An 18258-nucleotide genomic window follows, 5' to 3' on the forward strand; every position below is an offset into this window, starting at 1 on the left:
CATCAGCTCCATGCTAGGAAGCTGGCTGCGAGGGGAAACGGAAGCTTGTGGGTGGAGGGTAGATGCCATCGCCCGAATGGAGGAAGCTCGAAACCGACTTGCCACGGGCGTGGTTCTTCTTGGAGCTGGCTTCCTTGCCAGCAGAAGAGCGTCCACCATACTGTTCTCCCGTGTTATTCTTCATCGTCATGATCCAGTGCCTTTGGCAGCTACTCTTGTCGACTTTCCGATGAGAGGTTGCCTTTGCTCTTCTTGATCTCCCAACGGGAAAGAGTTGTTTCCCAGAGGCAACGCACTGGAAACCGTAGGGATCCTTCAACTTTGTTTCTTTGCTTGCTGAGGAGCTGCGGACTCGATCCGATACTAAGGAAGCCAGGAATCAGTAGCGAAGGTGGAACGAACGAGGCAATAACACAATAGCAAAAGAGCACAATAGCTCGATGGCACAATGTCTCAATAGCACCGCCTCGGCAGGCTCGGAATATCAAGGTCAGGAGGATAGAAAGGGATCAACAACAAGCGATGGTATAAAGAGGGAGCAGTGTTGTGAGTAAGATGGTCAAAGAATAGAAAGCACAGAGACGTGTTGTGAGGATGAATCAAGTAAACAAGAGCGTGATTCTAAGCCCTTCTTTACACTTCATATCGAGTAATCTCTTGGCCGGTGAAACTTCATAACAAATGAGTGATGCATCCGTTGTGTTCCTGTCAGAATTTGCAAAGCCCTCATATGCCCTGGTGATTATACGAGTCGACGGGCCAGGAGAGTCTTAACTGGAAGTTAGGAAATATAGAGAAGGCCTATCATAACCAAGCTGCGTAATCTATAAGCAAGATAAAAGTAGCGGGACTCAGCAGAAGTTAACCAAGAAGAAGAGCCATCACAAAGCCATCACCTGCGTGTAAGTCAGGGATAAGCCCTTCAGTTAAGATAGCAACTTGAAGAAGCAAGGAAAGCATTAACAGCCATATCTTACTCAGTCCTGTCTAACTTGGCATCTTTATCTTAGCATACCATGTCAAAGACGCGTTAAGCTATGTGTAGTGCCTATGACAAGAGACGTTCTCCCATCTTGCCATACCCAGAGTATCATGTTGATAGAGCATATTCTTCTCCCATCTGTGAATGTTTGCTAATAATCTATGAGTCTGTTACAAGTTGCCTCTGCCATCTGAATTACATGGTCCTGATGTGATGCCAGGAATAGCTGTAGAGACACCAATATCATGTCCAACCACCCCTATACCACCCCTATACCATACCACCAACATTGTCCTTGCCATACCAAAAGAAAAAGCATAAACAAAGCGATACTCCCTCTGAATAGTCTATCATGACATGCTCACTTCTTGCCACGTCCTTTGGCCGTCGAACCCTTGGAGCGCCCCTTCTTGGCCTTGGCACCACTGTCCTCATCCTCGCCGTCATTCGCCTTGGCCGTCTTCTTCGTCGCCCTTGCCGCCTTCTTCTTGGGCTGCTTGACGTACTTGTCGTTCTTCAGATCGAGCTCGTCATCCTCCACAACATCCGCAGCCTCCAGTTCCCCTTCATCCTCCTCCTCGATGGCTTCTTCCAGATCCGGCGCTTCCTTGGCCACCTTCTTCGGTCCCAGGACGTTGCTGGCCTTCATGAAGGGTATTGGGTGGGGCATGCTGTTGTATCTGCAGGGCTGGCGTTAGTATGACTTGAAGGACATGTGTCATAGGTAGTACTCACGTTCTCGTAAAAGCCGCCTTGGTCTGCGTCTCAATATCCACCTTCTCCTCGGCGTGGGGGCCCAGCCCCAGTTCCTTGATGGCATCAAAGTCCTCCCGCGTCAAGTAGTAACTGTCCATGAGCTCAATGACTTCGTCGATACAGTCCCTGCCTTCGACAGACAGCCGGTGGATGAGCTGATACCAGAGAACGGGGAGATACTGCTGGCGAATCTCGTTCGCGTCGCCAGACGACCGCAGCCGCATGTGCGCGTGGATTTCGCGGACGTATCGGCTCAGCTTGCCCGCCTTGCTGTTGTTGCCCAGCCACGTCGTAAACTGGGTTCCCATCAGCTGGCCCGATATGAAGCTGGCCGGCCGGACCGTGCTGAACACGGCGTGCGTGGGCATGAGGCTCCACTGCTGCTGCGACCCGTGGATCATGCGGTCCACCAGGTCACCGTCGCTGATGCTCTCGGCCGCGCAGTCGAAGAGCTCGAGCGCCTTCACCCTCTGCTCCCGCGGACTGTAGCCCTTGTTGTTCAGCGCCATGGGCTTCGTGCGGAGGTAGTTTTCCTGCACCATCAGCGGCGTAAACTCGTGGTCGTTGAAGTACAGCTCAATCTTGTCGTTGAGGGTCGACTTGCTGCTCGGGGCAAACATGCCCCCGCCGAGCAGTTTCTGGCAGATATCCCACGGCTTGAGGATGATGTGCTTCTCCCACGCCTTGGACATGGCCTGTCCCTGCGCGAAATTCATCGTCGTCTGATCGAGTTTCGCTGCCGAGACCATGTTGATGATTTGTCGAATGTCCTTGTTGCTGCCCTCAATGAGCGCGTCGATGACGTTCGGCGGCATCTTCAAGCCCTCGCGGTGGCAGATGGTCATGATGCGCGATCGGACCTGCTCCACCGTGGGTCGCCGAAACGGGACGTCGAAAGCCACAAAGTCGAACGGCTTCATCTTGGGCAGTCGCCGCTCGTTGCAGATGAGAATCAGGGGAACCTCGGTCTTCTTGCAAAACTTGGCCAAGGCGCCAACGCCTCCCCGATCGCCCCCCGACATGCCGTCCACTTCATCCATGACGAGAACAATGTTCTTCTTGGCCGCGTCCGGCTTCTTTCCCTCGCCGGCAAAGAAGCCAAGAAGCGATGTGTTGTTCATCACGTCGCTGACGCCCTCCTCGACGAGCCGCTTGTTTCTCGTATCGCTCGCATTGCTCTCGAGCACGTCGTAGCCTTCCAGCTTCGCAGCCAGATGCGCCGCCGTCGTCTTTCCTATGCCGGGAGGCCCGGAGATGATGATGGCACGAGCACCGCCCATACCGTCGGCTCCTCTCTTCTGAAAGTTGTACTTCTTGTGCTTCGGCCAGTTCCGGAGCCAGTTCTGAATCTTTTCCACCTGCGCCTTGTTTCCGCAAATGTGGCTCAGTTGCGTAGGCGCGTACTTGGTCGTCCACAACTGAGCCAAAGGAGCCACGGGGGCAGCGGCCGTCATACCCCGTGCGGCGGCGGCCTTCTTTGCGGCCTTTTCGGCCTCCGCTCTGCGAGCCTTCTCTTCTCGCTCCATCTCCAAGGCCTCTTGCCTCATTTTCTCTTCGTCCTTCTTTTTCTTCTCCCTCGCCTTCTCCGCTCCCTTGCCGCTACCTCCATAGGCAGGGAGACGCTTAATGAGTTCGAACAGGCCGTTCTCGTCAATGGTCTTGATCCCAAAGTCCCGGATCTTCTTCAGCTTGCTGGGCCCAGCGTCATCGCCCAAGACGACATAGCTGGTCTTGCTGCTGGGTGCCGTTGTCACCTTTCCGCCATATCGCTTGACCAGTGCCTGGCCTTCTTCGCGCCCAATCGTCTGGAGCACACCGGTGAAAACAAAGGTAAGTCCCGTTAGACACTCATCCTCGCCTTCGGGAATGTCGGCACCGCCAGGGTGTGAGGGTGCAGCGGCGCTGTTGCCTCCGCCTTTGGCAGCTCTCCAGTCAAACTTGACATTGGGATCTTTCGGCGGAGGCGTGGGAGGCCGAACAGTGGGAATGTCATCCAGGATGGCTTGATATGAAGCATCCTCGGCTTCGTCGGCCTTCTTGGTCCTGGGAGCTCGCTTCGCAGGCGCCTGTTTCTTCTTAGGCTTCTCCTCTTCGGACTCGTCCAGCTCTCGCTCTGGGCTCTTCCTCTTCCTAGGCTTGGGTGTGGGTTCATCCTTGACCGGGGGCGTAGCAGCGGCTTTGCGGCTCCGAGACGCAATCCGTTTCGGCTTGGGCAAATCCTCGTCTTCACTTTCATCCTCGACGTAATCGTCATTCTTCCGCTTGTTTCTTCCCGCCGCATCAGCAGCAAAGATATCTCCATCGTCCTCGGCTTCGTCGTCCTGGTATGCACCGTGGTCTAGGTCATACGACTTGTAGGATGTGGTTTTGCGCTTCTTCGAGCCCACGTGAGCACTGCCATTGGAATCAGGGGCTTTCGCAGTAGGTTTGTTTCTGGGACTGCTCCTGACCCCGGCCTCTTTTTCGACTTGTATTTTGGCCTTGGGTGTAGGAGACGCGGGTGCTTTTGAACCTTTGCCGGCCTTGGAGGAAGCGAAATATTGGCTCGCGGTAATCTCGACGCCATCAGACTCTTCTTTTCTGCAAAAGAATCTTAGCAACGAACCGTTAGCCGTCATTGAGCCAAGACTTACTTTGCCTTCTTTGGAGCTGTTTTCGGGGCCTTCTGCCTACGAGGTCGTTAGCGGCTCTATTCAATCCTTGTGGACAGAATATCATACTCTACGACAGCATCATCATCGTCATCGCTGTCTTCGACCACTCTCCTGTTCCGTCTACCCGTTGGCGGCTCTTCTGCCTTCTTTTTCGGAGCCGATTTTGGAGGTGCGCCGTTCTTGGGGCCAAAAAAAGACCGGATATCGGCCATGGTGGGAAGACGGCGATCCCAGTTCTAGAGGAAAAGAGGAGAGGGGAAAAAGGCCTGCGATCACTCAATGTCTGAGTGTTCTGGTTCAGGGACAAGTATTGGAAACCCCCAATGGGTGAAGAGAGGGAGTGTTCAAAGTCAGATTGCGTCTAGGACTTGGTGACGCGAAGGAGTGAACAGAACGCGCCGTCATCCCGGCAGGATATCAACGGTGGCGTAATGACCCACCCAAACGACACTAGCCACACCGTTTACCGTCCAACTGCCCATGCGTGACACCAAGTCACGTGCCCGCGCTATCGCCCAGCTGTATGCACTGACCACTTTTCGCGCAGCATCAAAAAAATCCCAGGCGCCAGATGATCACCTCGACATCGGCACTGCTTACGACGACCAACTCTATCACCATGAGGCCTACGGCATTGCTCAATGCCTTTCAGGGCCTCCGGGTGTCGGCACCCACTACGACGAGGACACTGACCGCATCGATTCGACCACAATTGTCTGTGCCTGCAGCAGCATCGCAGTCCAAGCAAAATGCCCGGCCGTTCTCGTCGACAACAGCTCGCCAGGGCACCTGGCTCGAACCGTCGATTGACCGTACGAAGAAGATGATGAAGGGACGTCCGCGCGTGCCGACGGGAGGCTCGACCAAGGGAACGACCGTAATATGGGGCGACTATGGTCTGCGCATGACGGACCACCATAGACGGATCAGCGCGAAACAGCTCAAGAACGCCGAGGACACGATCAAGATGCGGCTTCGTGGACAGAAGTACCGGTTGTACAAGAGGGTCTGCTGCAACGTGGGCGTCTATGTGTCCGGAAACGAGGTGAGGACGTTCGCAAAACACCATCCAGAGGACCACGTATGCTCACTAGGCGTGACAGATGCGTATGGGTAAAGGAAAGGGCACGTTCGACCACTGGGCCGCTCGCGTGGCCGTCAGCCAGATTGTCTTCGAGATCAAGGGAATGCTTCACGAGGCTGTTGCGCGTGATGCAATGCGTCTAGCTGGGAACAAGCTGCCTGGTAAGTTGAAGCTGGCACGTCCTAGGCACGGACATGATCACTAATGCTGTCTCTTAGGTCAATGGGAATTCGTGCACAAGGGCGAGCCGCCAGTCGTCGGCATTACGAAATTGGACGGTGTCACACTAGAAGATCTGAAGCGGCCCAGGAGGCAGATTCCTCCTACAGAAGCACTGAAGCAGGCTCCGACAACACCAACCGGGTCCGCTGGTGCTTCTCCATCTGCTCCGGTCTGATAGGTGTATATGGTTGGTGTGTGTACAAAACGAAGCTAGACAGTGTGTGTACAAGAGGAGGCAGATGTCGCGAATGGACCATGTATCAACAAGAGAACCAAACCCTGTCTTATTGAATGTATACGTTTACCTGTATCCATGCTGCATATACATAAAGAACCATGCTCAGCGAGTTTTTTTTTTTTTTTTTTTTTTTTTAAATTGGGTATGCTTCAGCAGCAAACAGACCATTTGTAGTTGTCTGTCTGTCCTCTGTCGTCTATCGTCCCGTCCGTCGCCTACGACTCGGAATGGTACGGAAGTACGGAGTACTCTCGCTCCGATGCACAGCCACATGCAAGAGGTGGGTCTTGGCGGGATACCACTTTACGCGTGAAAGTCGCGTCCCGAATTTGAAGTTGCTTCAGTTTAACGTAACCATCGAGCAGGAAACCAGAAACCACCACCTACCATTCAGTCAACGCCAATCGCTTACCTGAGACGGAAAATTGGACAGAATGGCCCTCATACTAGACAAGCACCGGCCACGTTCGCTGGATGCCCTTACGTATCACCAGGAATTGTCCGAAAGATTACGCTCCTTGGTACGCAAGAAAGATTTGGAGCCAAGGTCGCCGACATGAATGCTAACGCTATATTCTGGTTTGCAGGCCCAGAGCGGCGATTTCCCTCATCTTCTCTTCTACGGACCCTCGGGCGCCGGCAAGAAAACGCGGATCGTGGCAACACTGAAAGAGCTCTACGGGCCTGGGGTAGAGAAGATCAAGATTGACGCCCGCGTCTTCCAGACGACAAGCAATCGCAAGCTGGAGTTCAACATTGTGGCATCCAACTACCATCTCGAAATCACACCGTCGGACGTGGGCAACTATGACCGTGTCGTGGTGCAAGATCTGCTCAAGGAGGTGGCCCAGACGCAGCAGGTGGACCAGGCTGCACGGCAGCGCTTCAAGGTGGTAGTGATCAACGAGGCAGACCACCTGACACGCGACGCGCAAGCGGCACTCCGCCGCACGATGGAGAAGTATTCGCCCAACCTGCGGCTCATCCTGCTGGCCAATTCCACGGCCAACATCATCGCGCCTATCCGGTCACGGACGCTCCTCGTGCGGGTTGCGGCGCCGACACACGAGGAAATATGCGACGTGCTGGCATCCAGCGCGGAGCGGGAAGGGTGGCCCGCTGTGCCTGGGCTGCACATGCGGATAGCGCAGGAGAGTGGGCGGAATCTGCGACGGGCGCTTCTCATGTACGAGTCGGTGCATGCGCAAAAGTAAGTTGCATCCTGAATCTCATTTTTGCACCATTCCGGCAAATCGGCAGGGGAAATGCAGGGGGGCTGACGAATTGGTACAGCGAGAAAGTTACAGAAGCGACAAGAATTCCGCCGCCAGACTGGGAGGCTCTAATAGGGCAGGTCGCCAAGGAGATCATGGAGGAGCACACGCCGGCGAGGATCCTGCAGGTGCGGGCCAAGCTTTACGACCTCCTAACGCACTGCATTCCGGCGACGACCATCCTCAAGACGCTCACCTTCAAGCTGATACCGATGATCGACGACGCGCTCAAGCCCGAGGTGATAAAATGGTCGGCTGTTTACGAGCACCGCATCCGGATGGGCACAAAGGTCATCTTCCACCTAGAAGCCTTTGTGGCCAAATTCATGAGGATCATCGAGATGTATTTGATGAGCATGGAGCTTTGAGAAGGGGCCAAGCCAGGATGTGTCTGTCAGCTGTTATTGAATGGGATGTTAGGAAGGAGTCACGGCGTTTGGGGCTATTTCTGAGTGACATGCAAGCAAAAGGCAAGGCGGCATATCGACTAAGATGCAGAGATGCGGTATATGTGGTGCAGGCCGATATAGGCAAGCAAACCAGAAAACGGAGGCGCTAGGTTCTCTTCCCTTCGTCCATTTATTCGTACCCCGACGCACCCGAGCATATGACTGCAAACAAAATACCAGCTGCGACACTCCTTTCCTCTCTGGGACAATCTGTGGCTCGTCGTTTCCTATGAGGAGCCACACGTTGACTGCAACGCGGGTTGCGAATCGGTGTGATGGAGACCCCGGGGATGACGGACAGTTGGTGGGGACATTTCCGGGGGACGCGGGGGAAAGGGGGCTCGGGTGTGGGCTACGTCACCGAGATGAGCTTAGCCGGGATATCGGCCGGTGGCCCTAAATACTCAGTAAGTATCCGAGGTGAAGTGACAAGTTCCGTTCACCCCTTTAGAGATTCGCAGATGTTGATCTGCCACTTGACACCACATGATTCATGTGGAAGATTGTCTGATGATGCCTGCGGGAGCGCGATTCTGCAGACGAAACCATGGGAGATAATTATATGCGAACAAGGCTTTTGGTTGCTGAAATGCGAATTCTGTCTGCAGAACTACTGAGTACTTCGTATACCTCGGTAGTCCCTCTCTATACCTATTTTACAACACATCTAATGAATGGGATGTTATGATGTTCATGTTGTGTATGGAACTTTGACAAGCGGTCAACCGATGATTACAGTAGCGACAGTTGAAATCACCTTCCGTCATCTACGCTATCCGCCGCAGTTTGTCCTGGTACTGGGTGTCGCTCAATTGATCGTCGACTAGCTGTGCGAACAAAGGGCGGATGACCGTGCTATGATCCGATGCCGTCATCTGGGAGTCTTGTCTTGCGAAACCAGAACCCTCCGTATGTTGCCACGATAGGAGGTCCGGTGACCATCTCCAAGTGCTGTATTAGAGTGTTGTATGTCGGTGAACCCTTTGCCAGGTTGCAGGGTTGAAATGCGTTGTAGCGAGTCAAGGGCCATTGGGGTCGACAGGACTACAAGTGTGTAGTTCTACCTTATCATCGGTCCCCGATACAATGGAACAAGTAGCGCAGGTACCACACACCACCCCAATACACCCGCGCGTGGTGAGGGTAACTACATGCAGCCACGTACAGAGATGCTAAATATATTGTACCAATACAATCCTCATGTTCTTGCCACGAGGCATTACCATCATGAACCTGCAGGGAGGAGCTGATTTGACATGTTAACCGTCGGCTCCCCCTCGGGGCAAAGGAAAAAAGGTCCCGGCGATGGGGGTTTTCCCCGGTCTAACGGTAGGGAAGTCTCACCTACCCACAAAGTACTTTCGTACCTCAACTTACACCTTTCAAACCCTCACCACACCTCAACGTTCACGTCCTGTCCCCAACAAGCAGAGTAGCAACCAACTCTTTTGGGCAAGCTCAACGGCCAAGTGGGAACTACTCGCTCAGGTCCTGGATCCGCACACCCAACGGCGCGCGCCCATCGCAACGTGCCTACAGCGTACCTCCCTTCTATGCATAATAATTGACGCTCATCCCGCGTCCGTTACCGGCACATCCTGGACCCTCGTTGAACCGGAAGTTGGAGGGCTAGAATACTAATTAAATGCGGTTGCCACCCAGCTCATAAAATAAGGCTTCCCTCCCCACCATCGCGTCCCCCTGATTCTGGCGTCGTGGTGTTCCTTGTCCTTTCTCTTTTATTCCTGTATCTCTTCCCCGGTAGCCTACCGCCATCGCGACGCCCTCGCCTGTAACGCGAAACCCAGACTACTACCTCGATTATAACGACGCCTCCTCCTCCTCCTCTCCTCCTCCTCCTTCCGATACAACCCCCTGCGACTTGAGAGCCACCCTCTTACCCTCCATCTAGCCTTCTCTACGTTCAAGTCTTAATCATTACTCCTGAAAACCGGCATCGATACTCCCGTTCCGAACCCGCCCGGGCCATTTTCACTTCCCTCTTCTAAACCTCTATTTCACATACGCTCTCCCACCGACATGTCTCAAGTATATTCTCACACGGTTCAGGCGGCAGCAGCTCCTCGGGTTGCGCTGAAGGATGCACCCGTGGTATCCGAAATACCTGCTGCAGCCATTGCCGCCGTGGCTGCGCCCGCCCCATCCGCTGCAGTCGAATCCGCCGTTCCCGAAGCCCACGAAGTTGATACCTACCGTAAGCTTAGACGAAGCCCCCGCCTTTACATCCATTGTGGTGTTCCCAGCCTACGTGCGGTTTCTTTTCCATATGCGAACAGAATCGCCGCAGGCTATCAGCTCGTTGCAGCAGAGCAGACGTGATGGCTGACTCGACTTATTCCCATGTTAGATCCACCACGAAAGATGTTTGAGAGTACGTCCTGACTAGCTGAGGAGCAACCCATTGACCCTTTCTCCCTCGCGTTTTCCGATTTCCGTCGAGAGAAGTTCCCGTCCGATCCTGCCACCCCTGAGTACCCGCGGCTCTCTTCCTTTTTTTTTTCTTTTTTTTTATGAGTTTCCCTCTAGCTCTTGGAGCTTTGACGCTGCATGGGGCCCACAGGACCGTTGGGATCCACACTTTCTTGGCGACGTGAATCGCGAGTGAGATGGGAAAAAAAAAGAAAAAGAGCGAGAGAAGGGATCTTTCAGTTTCCAGAATTACCCCGTTTCTCTTCGGACGGGAACAGAGCGAAGCGTCTTGAAAAGGAAAATGGAGGCGAAGGACAATCATCAACCAATTGCTTGTTCAGTGCTAACATTTTCTTCCTTCGACTCCTACAGAGCATACCGCGAAGCCCCACATTAACTGTGAGTGTACCTCAACCCCGGTCCCACCCCGGAATTTGACAACCATTGCACCCCTCCCCTTCGGGAACCCCCTTCTTGAACCCCTCCCGATTTCGGCCCTACGATTCGACTGGCGCCACGACAGTGTCACGAGGAGCTGACATGAATCCCCCCCTTCTTAGGCCTAGAGGAGTATCAGACCTTGTACAAGGAATCAATCACCAATCCCACAAAGTTCTGGGGAACCAAGGCCCGCGAACTCATCTCCTGGTATACCGATTTCCAAACCGTACGTTCCGGCAGTCTCGCAGGAGGCGACAGTGCGTGGTTCCTCGAGGGTACCCTGAACGCCTGCTACAACCTGGTCGACCGGCACGCCTTCAAAGACGCCGACAAGGTCGCCATTACCTACGAGGCCGACGAGCCCACCGACGGCCGCAATGTCACCTACGGCGAGCTCCTGCGGGACGTCTCGCAAATCGCCTGGACGCTCAAGCAGATGGGTGTTCGCAAGGGAGACACCGTCGCCATCTACATGCCCATGATCCCCGAGGCCCTGGTCGCCATGCTGGCCTGTGTGCGTCTCGGGGCCGTGCACTCGGTCGTTTTCGCCGGCTTCTCTTCCGACTCCCTCCGCGACCGTGTCATCGACGCCGGGTCCAGGGTCGTCATCACCACGGACGAGGGTAAGCGTGGCGGCAAGCTGATCGGCACCAAGAAGATTGTCGACGATGCCCTGAAGCAGTGCCCCGGCGTGTCGCATGTTCTCGTGTACAAGCGCACCGGTGCCGATATTCCCTTCACGGAAGGCCGGGACTTTTGGTGGCACGAGGAGGTCGAGAAGTGGCCCGCCTACTTCCCCCCCGTTCCCGTCAACTCGGAAGACCCCCTTTTCCTCCTCTACACCTCGGGATCGACGGGGAAACCCAAGGGAATCATGCATACCACGGGAGGCTACCTTGTGGGTGCGGCGGCCACCGGGAAATACGTCTTTGACATTCACGACGGCGACCGCTACTTTTGCGGCGGCGACGTCGGCTGGATCACCGGCCACACCTACGTTGTCTACGCTCCTCTTCTCCTGGGCGTCACCACCGTCGTCTTCGAGGGCACGCCTGCCTACCCTTCCTTTTCCAGATACTGGGACATTATTGAGAAACACAAGATTACCCATTTCTATGTGGCGCCCACGGCTCTGCGTCTGCTGAAGCGCGCTGGCGACGAGCATGTCAGGGCCAAGATGCAGCATCTTCGGGTTCTTGGCAGCGTCGGCGAGCCTATTGCGGCGGAAGTCTGGAAGTGGTATTTTGAGGTTGTCGGCAAGGAGGAGTCGCAGATTGTTGATGTGAGTTCGGAACCCCTTTATTTTCTATTTTTATTTTTATTTTTATTTTCACTTTGCGCTCACACTATATTTCAGACGTACTGGCAAACAGAAACGGGCTCCAACGTCATCGCTCCTCTGGCCGGTGTTACTCCCACCAAGCCCGGCAGCGCATCGCTCCCCTTCTTCGGTATTGAGCCGGCTATCATCGACCCCGTATCGGGCGAGGAGATTCACGGCAACGACGTCGAAGGCGTCTTGGCGTTTAAGCAACCTTGGCCAAGTATGGCGCGCACCGTCTATGGTGCTCACAAGAAGTACATGGACACTTATTTGAATGTCTACAAGGGCTATTATGTATGTTTTTATTTCGTCCCCCCCTTTTTGAAGGATGGACTAGTCCCCCCCAACCCCCGACGGCCTCGTGCTGACCTACCGTTCTCCCAGTTCACTGGCGACGGCGCTGCCCGAGACCATGAAGGTTTCTACTGGATCCGCGGCCGTGTCGACGACGTGGTCAATGTTTCGGGTCACCGTCTATCCACGGCCGAGATTGAAGCCGCGCTCCTCGAGCACCATGCTGTTGCCGAGGCCGCCGTCGTAGGCGTCGCGGATGAGCTGACGGGCCAGGCTGTGAACGCTTTCGTCAGTCTCAAGCAGCCAGGCGATGCTAGCGACGCGCTGCGCAAGGAGTTCATCATGCAGGTGCGCAGGAGCATTGGTCCCTTCGCGGCGCCCAAGGCGGTCTACATCGTGCCAGACCTGCCCAAGACCCGGTCGGGCAAGATTATGCGCCGCGTCCTGCGGAAGATCCTGGCGGGCGAGGATGATCAGCTAGGCGACGTCAGTTCGGTATGTGCTTCTCGATGTCTCTCTCCGTCATTTCTTTCCGCACTCAAGAATATGCGCCAAGGCTAACCGGTCGCTTCGCAGCTATCTGATCCGTCGATTGTGGAAACCGTCCTCACTATTGTACACGAAAGCAAGTCCAAGAAATAGGGACGTTGGGGTGGTGTGCTTGACATGACCTACTTGGTACGATGAAAGAGATGCCCTGCCTTGATTGAAGTTAAATGATAGCATGTTTTGTAATGTATATATTGGTGTCCGGGGCGCGATGACTTGTTTCTCGATTACTGTTCGACATCCCAACAGCGGTGTCGTGGATGGTTTGGGCTGTTTGGATTATTCTTAGACTGGCCTGCATTAGGCTTTGTTCAAATGTAATAGACCCACATCTTCAACCTGTCATTGCGGCCCCAGACCGCCACCAAGAAGCCTGCTTGAAAGGCGTCAATATCATTCTTTTCGCGGCTGCGCCTCCTTGGCATACGATCAATGAATTGCCAACTAGTCGGCACTCGTCAATTAATGGAATCAGGTTGCCGGTATGATCAATAATGATTTCTTGAGGGGTTTATAATTCTATATGAACGATTTCGAGACTCGTCCAGAAGCCATATTGACATGGAGTCGATTGTTTGCGAGGAAGGCGTCCTCTGCTTTCCACATGGGGTTTCACAGTTTGCCCAGGATGGTGGATTTGATGCAACATGTTTGCCCAGATGCTACGGACCCCCCGGGATTCGAAGCAGGCCCTCGGTCACGTCTCTATAGTTGTTGAACCCCGAAAGCTGCCCGAGACTGTCGGTTATTCAAATCGGCCCCCCAGTCTGCGAAGTACCGGGGGTCGCCTCTATTACGACACCTGCCATGCAGTGGAATCGAGACATTGCACCGAATAGCCCCAAAGTTAGATTTGCGTAATGAAATCCCTGGTCCTAGTCAATTCCAAAGGACGAATAAGACATGGTGCCTCGACTTCTACTGGCTGGATGAGGTTGTGGTTATCGATTGGATCCGGCCTACGTCGTAGATCGAGATGATCGAGGCCAAGTTGATTTCCCGTTAATCCAGCGTCAACCAACTTATCGGGGACCTCCACGGCTCCGCGACCACTGACATGACGTTGTTGAAAGTCCAGTCTGCAGCATTGGGTTGTCCCGTTGTCCCCGGACAAAATTACAGCAACTCGTTGAAGATGTTAGTAATCTGGTGCTCGTGAGACCCTGTAGGCTGGGAGCCAATCGGAGCCCGAAGAGCGTACGGAACGCGGCAGAGTTCAGACGGAGATGCGGCGTAGTACAGATACTTTGTACGATGTACCCTTTGCAAAAACTCTTCGTGATAGGCTTGGATGGTTCGGAGGCCAAGGGCCCAGCCGCTCTTGGACCACTGAGCAGAACGAACAGCCAACCAAAACGATTATAGATAAACCGACGAGACGATTCGTAAACGCATGTTATTCACTGATTTGTACGAAGTACACTACCTAGGTATGTATACATACACTTTCGTATACACTAAATTGTGTAAACATGGGAATCGAGCTACGAGGACTGCACTGCCCCGTGGCAAAGAAGGCGCTTCGCAACTTTGGTAAATTCAATGTTCATGGTTTGTCGTTCCACAAAGTGTTGTGCGCCATGCGACTGCCTCATCTCACAGGTATTTGGCCAGCTTACTCATATTCGTACCTACGTTGTACCTGGCGCAGCTGTGTGGACCCAGCCAGCCCCTTGCCGCAGTACGGTTTGGGGATGCGGTGGGATTGAAATGGGCGCTATAAATTCCGTTCTCTGAAGAACCTTGAGAAGTAACGATGGGGTTGAAGACTTTCAAGGTTTGCGTGTAGTTCGTACCTTCCTAGATAAGGTAACCGTCAGTTTTATCGGAAGGTGCTCATGTACATATATGGTACAAGTAGTGTACGAAATACGCTTGCTACTCATGGCAAATTGGCGTACACGCCGGCGTCAGCAAAGTACCGAGACTGAGACGCGGGTCCCGCCTTCCTCAGATTCCGACCGAGCTAAGCCCCAGTTTCAGCTAGCCCGATATGCCAAGACGATACATTACGTAGCCCCTGCCTCTCTTTGTCTCCTCCCCTCAGGGACTCGTCAGCACCTCCCAGGAGAGTTTCGAGCTTCCCCAGCGTGGCGCTTTCCATCAGCTTTTGTGTTGCTTTGCAAGTTGGTTGGTTTGTTGGTCTTCAAGTATTATTACTAGCACTTCCAGCAATCCTTCTCTTTTTCCACCCCGGTCCAACTCTCATCGCTAGTCCTCCCCATCATCACATTTCAACTCGGGCCCGTTCCTCTAATATTTTAGAACCAACGGATAATTCTTCATTTCGTTAACATCAACTATTGACGATCTCGTCACCTACCAACCACCCTCGTCCACACCGGGCCCCCGAGCCCCCCCGCGCGTCCCCCGCCAGCGGGACATCTTAATATTACCAAACTACGGGGACATTGATATCAATCATGCTTTCTCTACGCTCATTCTTAACGATTATTGGTATCTTTGCCATCTTTCAAAGTGCTCTTGGTACGTTATGGACATGGACTTCTTTACTGCCTCCACAAGCAAGACGCCAACAATATGCCAACAATGACGACAACTAACCCGCCGGACCCCTACAGCAGCACATAAAGGACATCGGAACCCTCTGAAATACATCTCCATCCTAGAAAATCCAATCTTACACACCCCCTCGAGCCGCGTCCATGCTCGTTCATCCTTCGACCTCACCTTTTCCCTCCACGATGGCCAGCAAGAGGTCCGCTTCGTCCTCGAACCCAACACCGATATCCTCGACGACAGCTTGCAAGTGAACTACATCGGGAATGACGGGACCATAAGAGTCGAGCACATACCGCGACACGAACACAAGGTCTTTCGTGGCAAGGCCTTTGTCCGACGCCAGGGCCGCTCCGAATGGACCCATGCCGGTTGGGCGAGGACAATGATCTATCGCGATGGCAAGCACCCCGTCCTGGAAGGAGCTTTCAGCGTCGATGGCGACGACCATCATATCCTCACCGGAACCAAATATCGCACCATCAAACTCCCGCAAGATCCCAATGTCGAGAATGGCCAGGATCCGGACGAGTACATGATCGTCTGGAGGGACTCGGACATCATGCAACACCACCCTGACGCCCCCCAAAATCGGAAGCGAGACGACGTGCGCGGCGGTTCCACCCGCTGCGACTCGGAGAGGCTCGCGTTCAACGCCAAGTACAACCCCTGGGCGCACGAAAACGAAGACGACGCCTTGCGAGCCATCTCCCCCAGGGCCTTGTTCGGCAGGCAGATGGAGTCGGGGCCGACGGGCGAAGACGGTGCCGCAATCGGTCTTGCTTCGACAATTGGGAGCACCCGGGGCTGCCCCAACACCCGCAGGGTTGCCCTGGTCGGCATCGCCACCGATTGCACCTACACGGCCTCGTTCAACTCGACCCAGTCCCTCCGCGCCAGCATCATCAACCTGGTGAACGACGCGTCCAATGTCTACGAGAAGAGCTTCAACATCTCTCTGGGCATCGCGAACCTGACCATCAGCGACGGCCCTTGCCCCGCGACTGCCGACGATGCCCTCCCGTGGAACGTCGGCTGCAGTGCGGCGACGACAATCAGTGACCGCCTCGTCCTCTTCTCCAAGTGGCGCGGCGAGGTGGCCGACAACAACGCCTTCTGGACCTTGTTCAGCACCTGCGACACGGGTAATGCTGTGGGCCTGGCCTGGTTGGGCCAGGTCTGCGTCCAGGGATCCGTAGATACGGAGGGCATCGATGGCGGGATCGAGACGGTCTCTTCGACCAACGTCGTCATCCGGACGCAGGACAGTGAATGGCAAGTCTTTGCACACGAGGTAGGGCATACATTTGGCGCCGTCCATGACTGTGACAAGCGCCAGTGCGCGCCCCCCGAAGGCGACGACGACGACGACAACAACGGCGACGGCATACCGCGATGCTGCCCTCTCAGTACCGACCAGTGTGACGCCAACTCGCAGTTCATCATGAACCCGTCGACCGGATCTCACCTTCGCCAATTCTCGCCGTGCACCATTGGCAACGTCTGCTCGGCTCTTTACCGAAACGCCATTCGATCCGACTGCCTGATGGACAACCGAAACGTGGAGACCATCACGGGAAGCCAGTGCGGCAACGGCATCGTCGAGGCCGGCGAGGACTGCGACTGCGGCGGCGAAGCAGAGTGCGGAGACAACCCGTGCTGCAACCCCCAGACGTGCCAGTTCACGGAGAATTCCGTGTGCGACCCGGCCAACGAGGCTTGCTGCACCGGCCAGTGCCAGTTTGCCGCGTCGGGCGCCGTGTGCCGCGAGAGCACGGGGCTCTGCGACCCGGAAGAGGTGTGCTCGGGCGATACGGGCATGTGCCCCAGCGACCGCCACCTGGACGACGGCGAATCGTGCGGCAGCGGCGACGACAACCTGCGCTGCGCCTCGGGCCAGTGCACGTCCCGGGACCTGCAGTGCCAGGCGGCGGTCGGCTCGCTGGACACGAAGAACGAGACGACGGCTTGCGGCTCCCAGTGCGCGCTCCTCTGCCGGTCGCCCACGCTTTTCGGGACGGACCTCTGTCGCCAGCCCGCCAACCAGCACTTCTTGGACGGCACGCCTTGCCACGACGGCGGGAAGTGCCGGAATGGCATCTGCCAGGGGACTTCGCTCGGCGGCAGCGTGGAGGACTTTTTCCAGGAATACCGCCACATTATCATTCCCGTGGCCGCGTCCGTGGGCGGCCTCATCGTACTGGCCCTCCTCTGGTGCTGCATCTCGTCGTGCTGCAAGAGCCGCCGGCGCAGCAAGGCGGCCAAGCAGCCGCCCAGCCCTCCGCCGGCGGTTGCCAACAACGATTGGCATGGCTACGGGGGTGCATGGAACGCCTCGGTTCCGCCTCCTCCCGTCCCTGTTGCGGCTCCTGCTCCTGCTCCTCCTCCTCCTCCTGCCCCGCCGTCGCAATCACCCATGTCGCAATACAATAACCATGCTTACCCGCATGGGTATGGGCATGGGCAGGGGCATGATTATCCGGGCTCGGGGCCGACGTATCCCGGCTCGGGGCCGATGTATCCCGGAGAGTGGATGCCGCAGAGGGACCAGGGGGGCATGCATACGCGGTATGCCTAGAGCCGGCCGGGCGACAGTCTCTTGGCTCGTGTGCGATTGTCCTCGTCAGAACCCCTGGGAACACGTGATCACGTGATCTGACGTCCTGACCCTCATGAGAACGACTTTCTTTATAGATATCCCCGTTGCCTTTGTATAGAATCGGCGTTGGCGTTGTCTGGTATCCCAGGTTTTATAGGGGGTTGCTTCCTCGGCCATTGCGTGCAGTCACGCTAAACACGTCTTTTTATTTTCCTTGAATTTAAACCGCATTCGGTGATGGGTTAAGAGCAAAGCACGGCATGTACGGACAGGTCGGCAGGATCAACGGCGCAATACAGTGGGACCGGCGTATGGAATTCATCCGTCTTTGCTTTGTCTTGGGGCATCAGGTGGCAGTTTGATTTGAGCAGTTAGCTGGTCTGAGTGCTGGCGTAGAAAATAAAGGGAATGTTTGTTCCGACTAGCCACTATCATAGTAGCC

At 55.1% G+C, this 18258-nt stretch overlaps 8 protein-coding genes across 8 annotated transcripts; 6 read left to right on the forward strand and 2 right to left on the reverse strand.

Moving 5' to 3' along the window:
- Positions 1 to 1024: 1024 nt before the first annotated feature.
- On the reverse strand, positions 1025 to 4752 carry ACRALDRAFT_1047213 (uncharacterized protein). Its single transcript, XM_071015487.1, has 4 exons — positions 4459 to 4752; positions 4372 to 4407; positions 1718 to 4318; positions 1025 to 1662 (listed from the first exon to the last, which is right to left on the reverse strand). The coding sequence occupies exons 1-4, from the start codon at positions 4602 to 4604 to the stop codon at positions 1344 to 1346; spliced, it is 3102 nt and encodes a 1033-aa protein (XP_070878442.1). The 5' UTR covers positions 4605 to 4752; the 3' UTR covers positions 1025 to 1343.
- Positions 4753 to 5011: 259 nt separating this feature from the next.
- On the forward strand, positions 5012 to 5873 carry ACRALDRAFT_1067750 (mitochondrial 54S ribosomal protein uL16m; the record flags this gene model as incomplete). The annotated part of the gene is made up of 3 exons (XM_071017480.1): positions 5012 to 5437; positions 5496 to 5637; positions 5695 to 5873. The coding sequence occupies 3 exons, from the start codon at positions 5012 to 5014 to the stop codon at positions 5871 to 5873; spliced, it is 747 nt and encodes a 248-aa protein (XP_070878443.1).
- A 427-nt stretch (positions 5874 to 6300) lies between these two features.
- ACRALDRAFT_1079447 (uncharacterized protein) lies at positions 6301 to 8253 on the forward strand. The gene is made up of 3 exons (XM_071018905.1): positions 6301 to 6457; positions 6524 to 7146; positions 7230 to 8253. The coding sequence occupies exons 1-3, from the start codon at positions 6371 to 6373 to the stop codon at positions 7576 to 7578; spliced, it is 1059 nt and encodes a 352-aa protein (XP_070878444.1). The 5' UTR covers positions 6301 to 6370; the 3' UTR covers positions 7579 to 8253.
- On the reverse strand, positions 7653 to 8917 carry ACRALDRAFT_206425 (uncharacterized protein; the record flags this gene model as incomplete). The annotated part of the gene is made up of 10 exons (XM_071022033.1): positions 7653 to 7697; positions 7810 to 8011; positions 8103 to 8192; positions 8230 to 8261; positions 8325 to 8367; positions 8431 to 8610; positions 8640 to 8703; positions 8745 to 8806; positions 8847 to 8856; positions 8893 to 8917. The coding sequence occupies 10 exons, from the start codon at positions 8915 to 8917 to the stop codon at positions 7653 to 7655; spliced, it is 753 nt and encodes a 250-aa protein (XP_070878445.1).
- A 440-nt stretch (positions 8918 to 9357) lies between these two features.
- On the forward strand, positions 9358 to 13104 carry ACRALDRAFT_1039414 (uncharacterized protein). Its single transcript, XM_071015136.1, has 8 exons — positions 9358 to 9730; positions 9776 to 9874; positions 10028 to 10051; positions 10462 to 10488; positions 10650 to 11812; positions 11888 to 12148; positions 12239 to 12643; positions 12725 to 13104. Exons 1-8 carry the CDS (start codon positions 9700 to 9702, stop codon positions 12788 to 12790), a joined length of 2076 nt encoding a protein of 691 aa, XP_070878446.1. The 5' UTR covers positions 9358 to 9699; the 3' UTR covers positions 12791 to 13104.
- On the forward strand, positions 12815 to 14030 carry ACRALDRAFT_2014709 (uncharacterized protein; the record flags this gene model as incomplete). The annotated part of the gene is made up of 12 exons (XM_071019786.1): positions 12815 to 12826; positions 12861 to 12960; positions 13022 to 13172; positions 13246 to 13328; positions 13357 to 13393; positions 13426 to 13462; positions 13511 to 13554; positions 13589 to 13631; positions 13668 to 13687; positions 13771 to 13834; positions 13867 to 13953; positions 13983 to 14030. 12 exons carry the CDS (start codon positions 12815 to 12817, stop codon positions 14028 to 14030), a joined length of 726 nt encoding a protein of 241 aa, XP_070878447.1.
- A 139-nt stretch (positions 14031 to 14169) lies between these two features.
- Positions 14170 to 14954, forward strand: ACRALDRAFT_206423 (uncharacterized protein; the record flags this gene model as incomplete). Its single annotated transcript, XM_071022032.1, has 5 exons — positions 14170 to 14396; positions 14446 to 14474; positions 14556 to 14673; positions 14745 to 14835; positions 14913 to 14954. The coding sequence occupies 5 exons, from the start codon at positions 14170 to 14172 to the stop codon at positions 14952 to 14954; spliced, it is 507 nt and encodes a 168-aa protein (XP_070878448.1).
- A 166-nt stretch (positions 14955 to 15120) lies between these two features.
- On the forward strand, positions 15121 to 17795 carry ACRALDRAFT_2038295 (uncharacterized protein; the record flags this gene model as incomplete). The annotated part of the gene is made up of 2 exons (XM_071020863.1): positions 15121 to 15184; positions 15280 to 17795. 2 exons carry the CDS (start codon positions 15121 to 15123, stop codon positions 17793 to 17795), a joined length of 2580 nt encoding a protein of 859 aa, XP_070878449.1.
- Between the last annotated feature and the right edge of the window lie 463 nt (positions 17796 to 18258).

This window comes from Sodiomyces alcalophilus, assembly GCF_042370955.1.
Source record: "Sodiomyces alcalophilus JCM 7366 unplaced genomic scaffold ACRALscaffold_1, whole genome shotgun sequence".
Lineage (NCBI taxonomy): Eukaryota > Fungi > Ascomycota > Sordariomycetes > Glomerellales > Plectosphaerellaceae > Sodiomyces > Sodiomyces alcalophilus.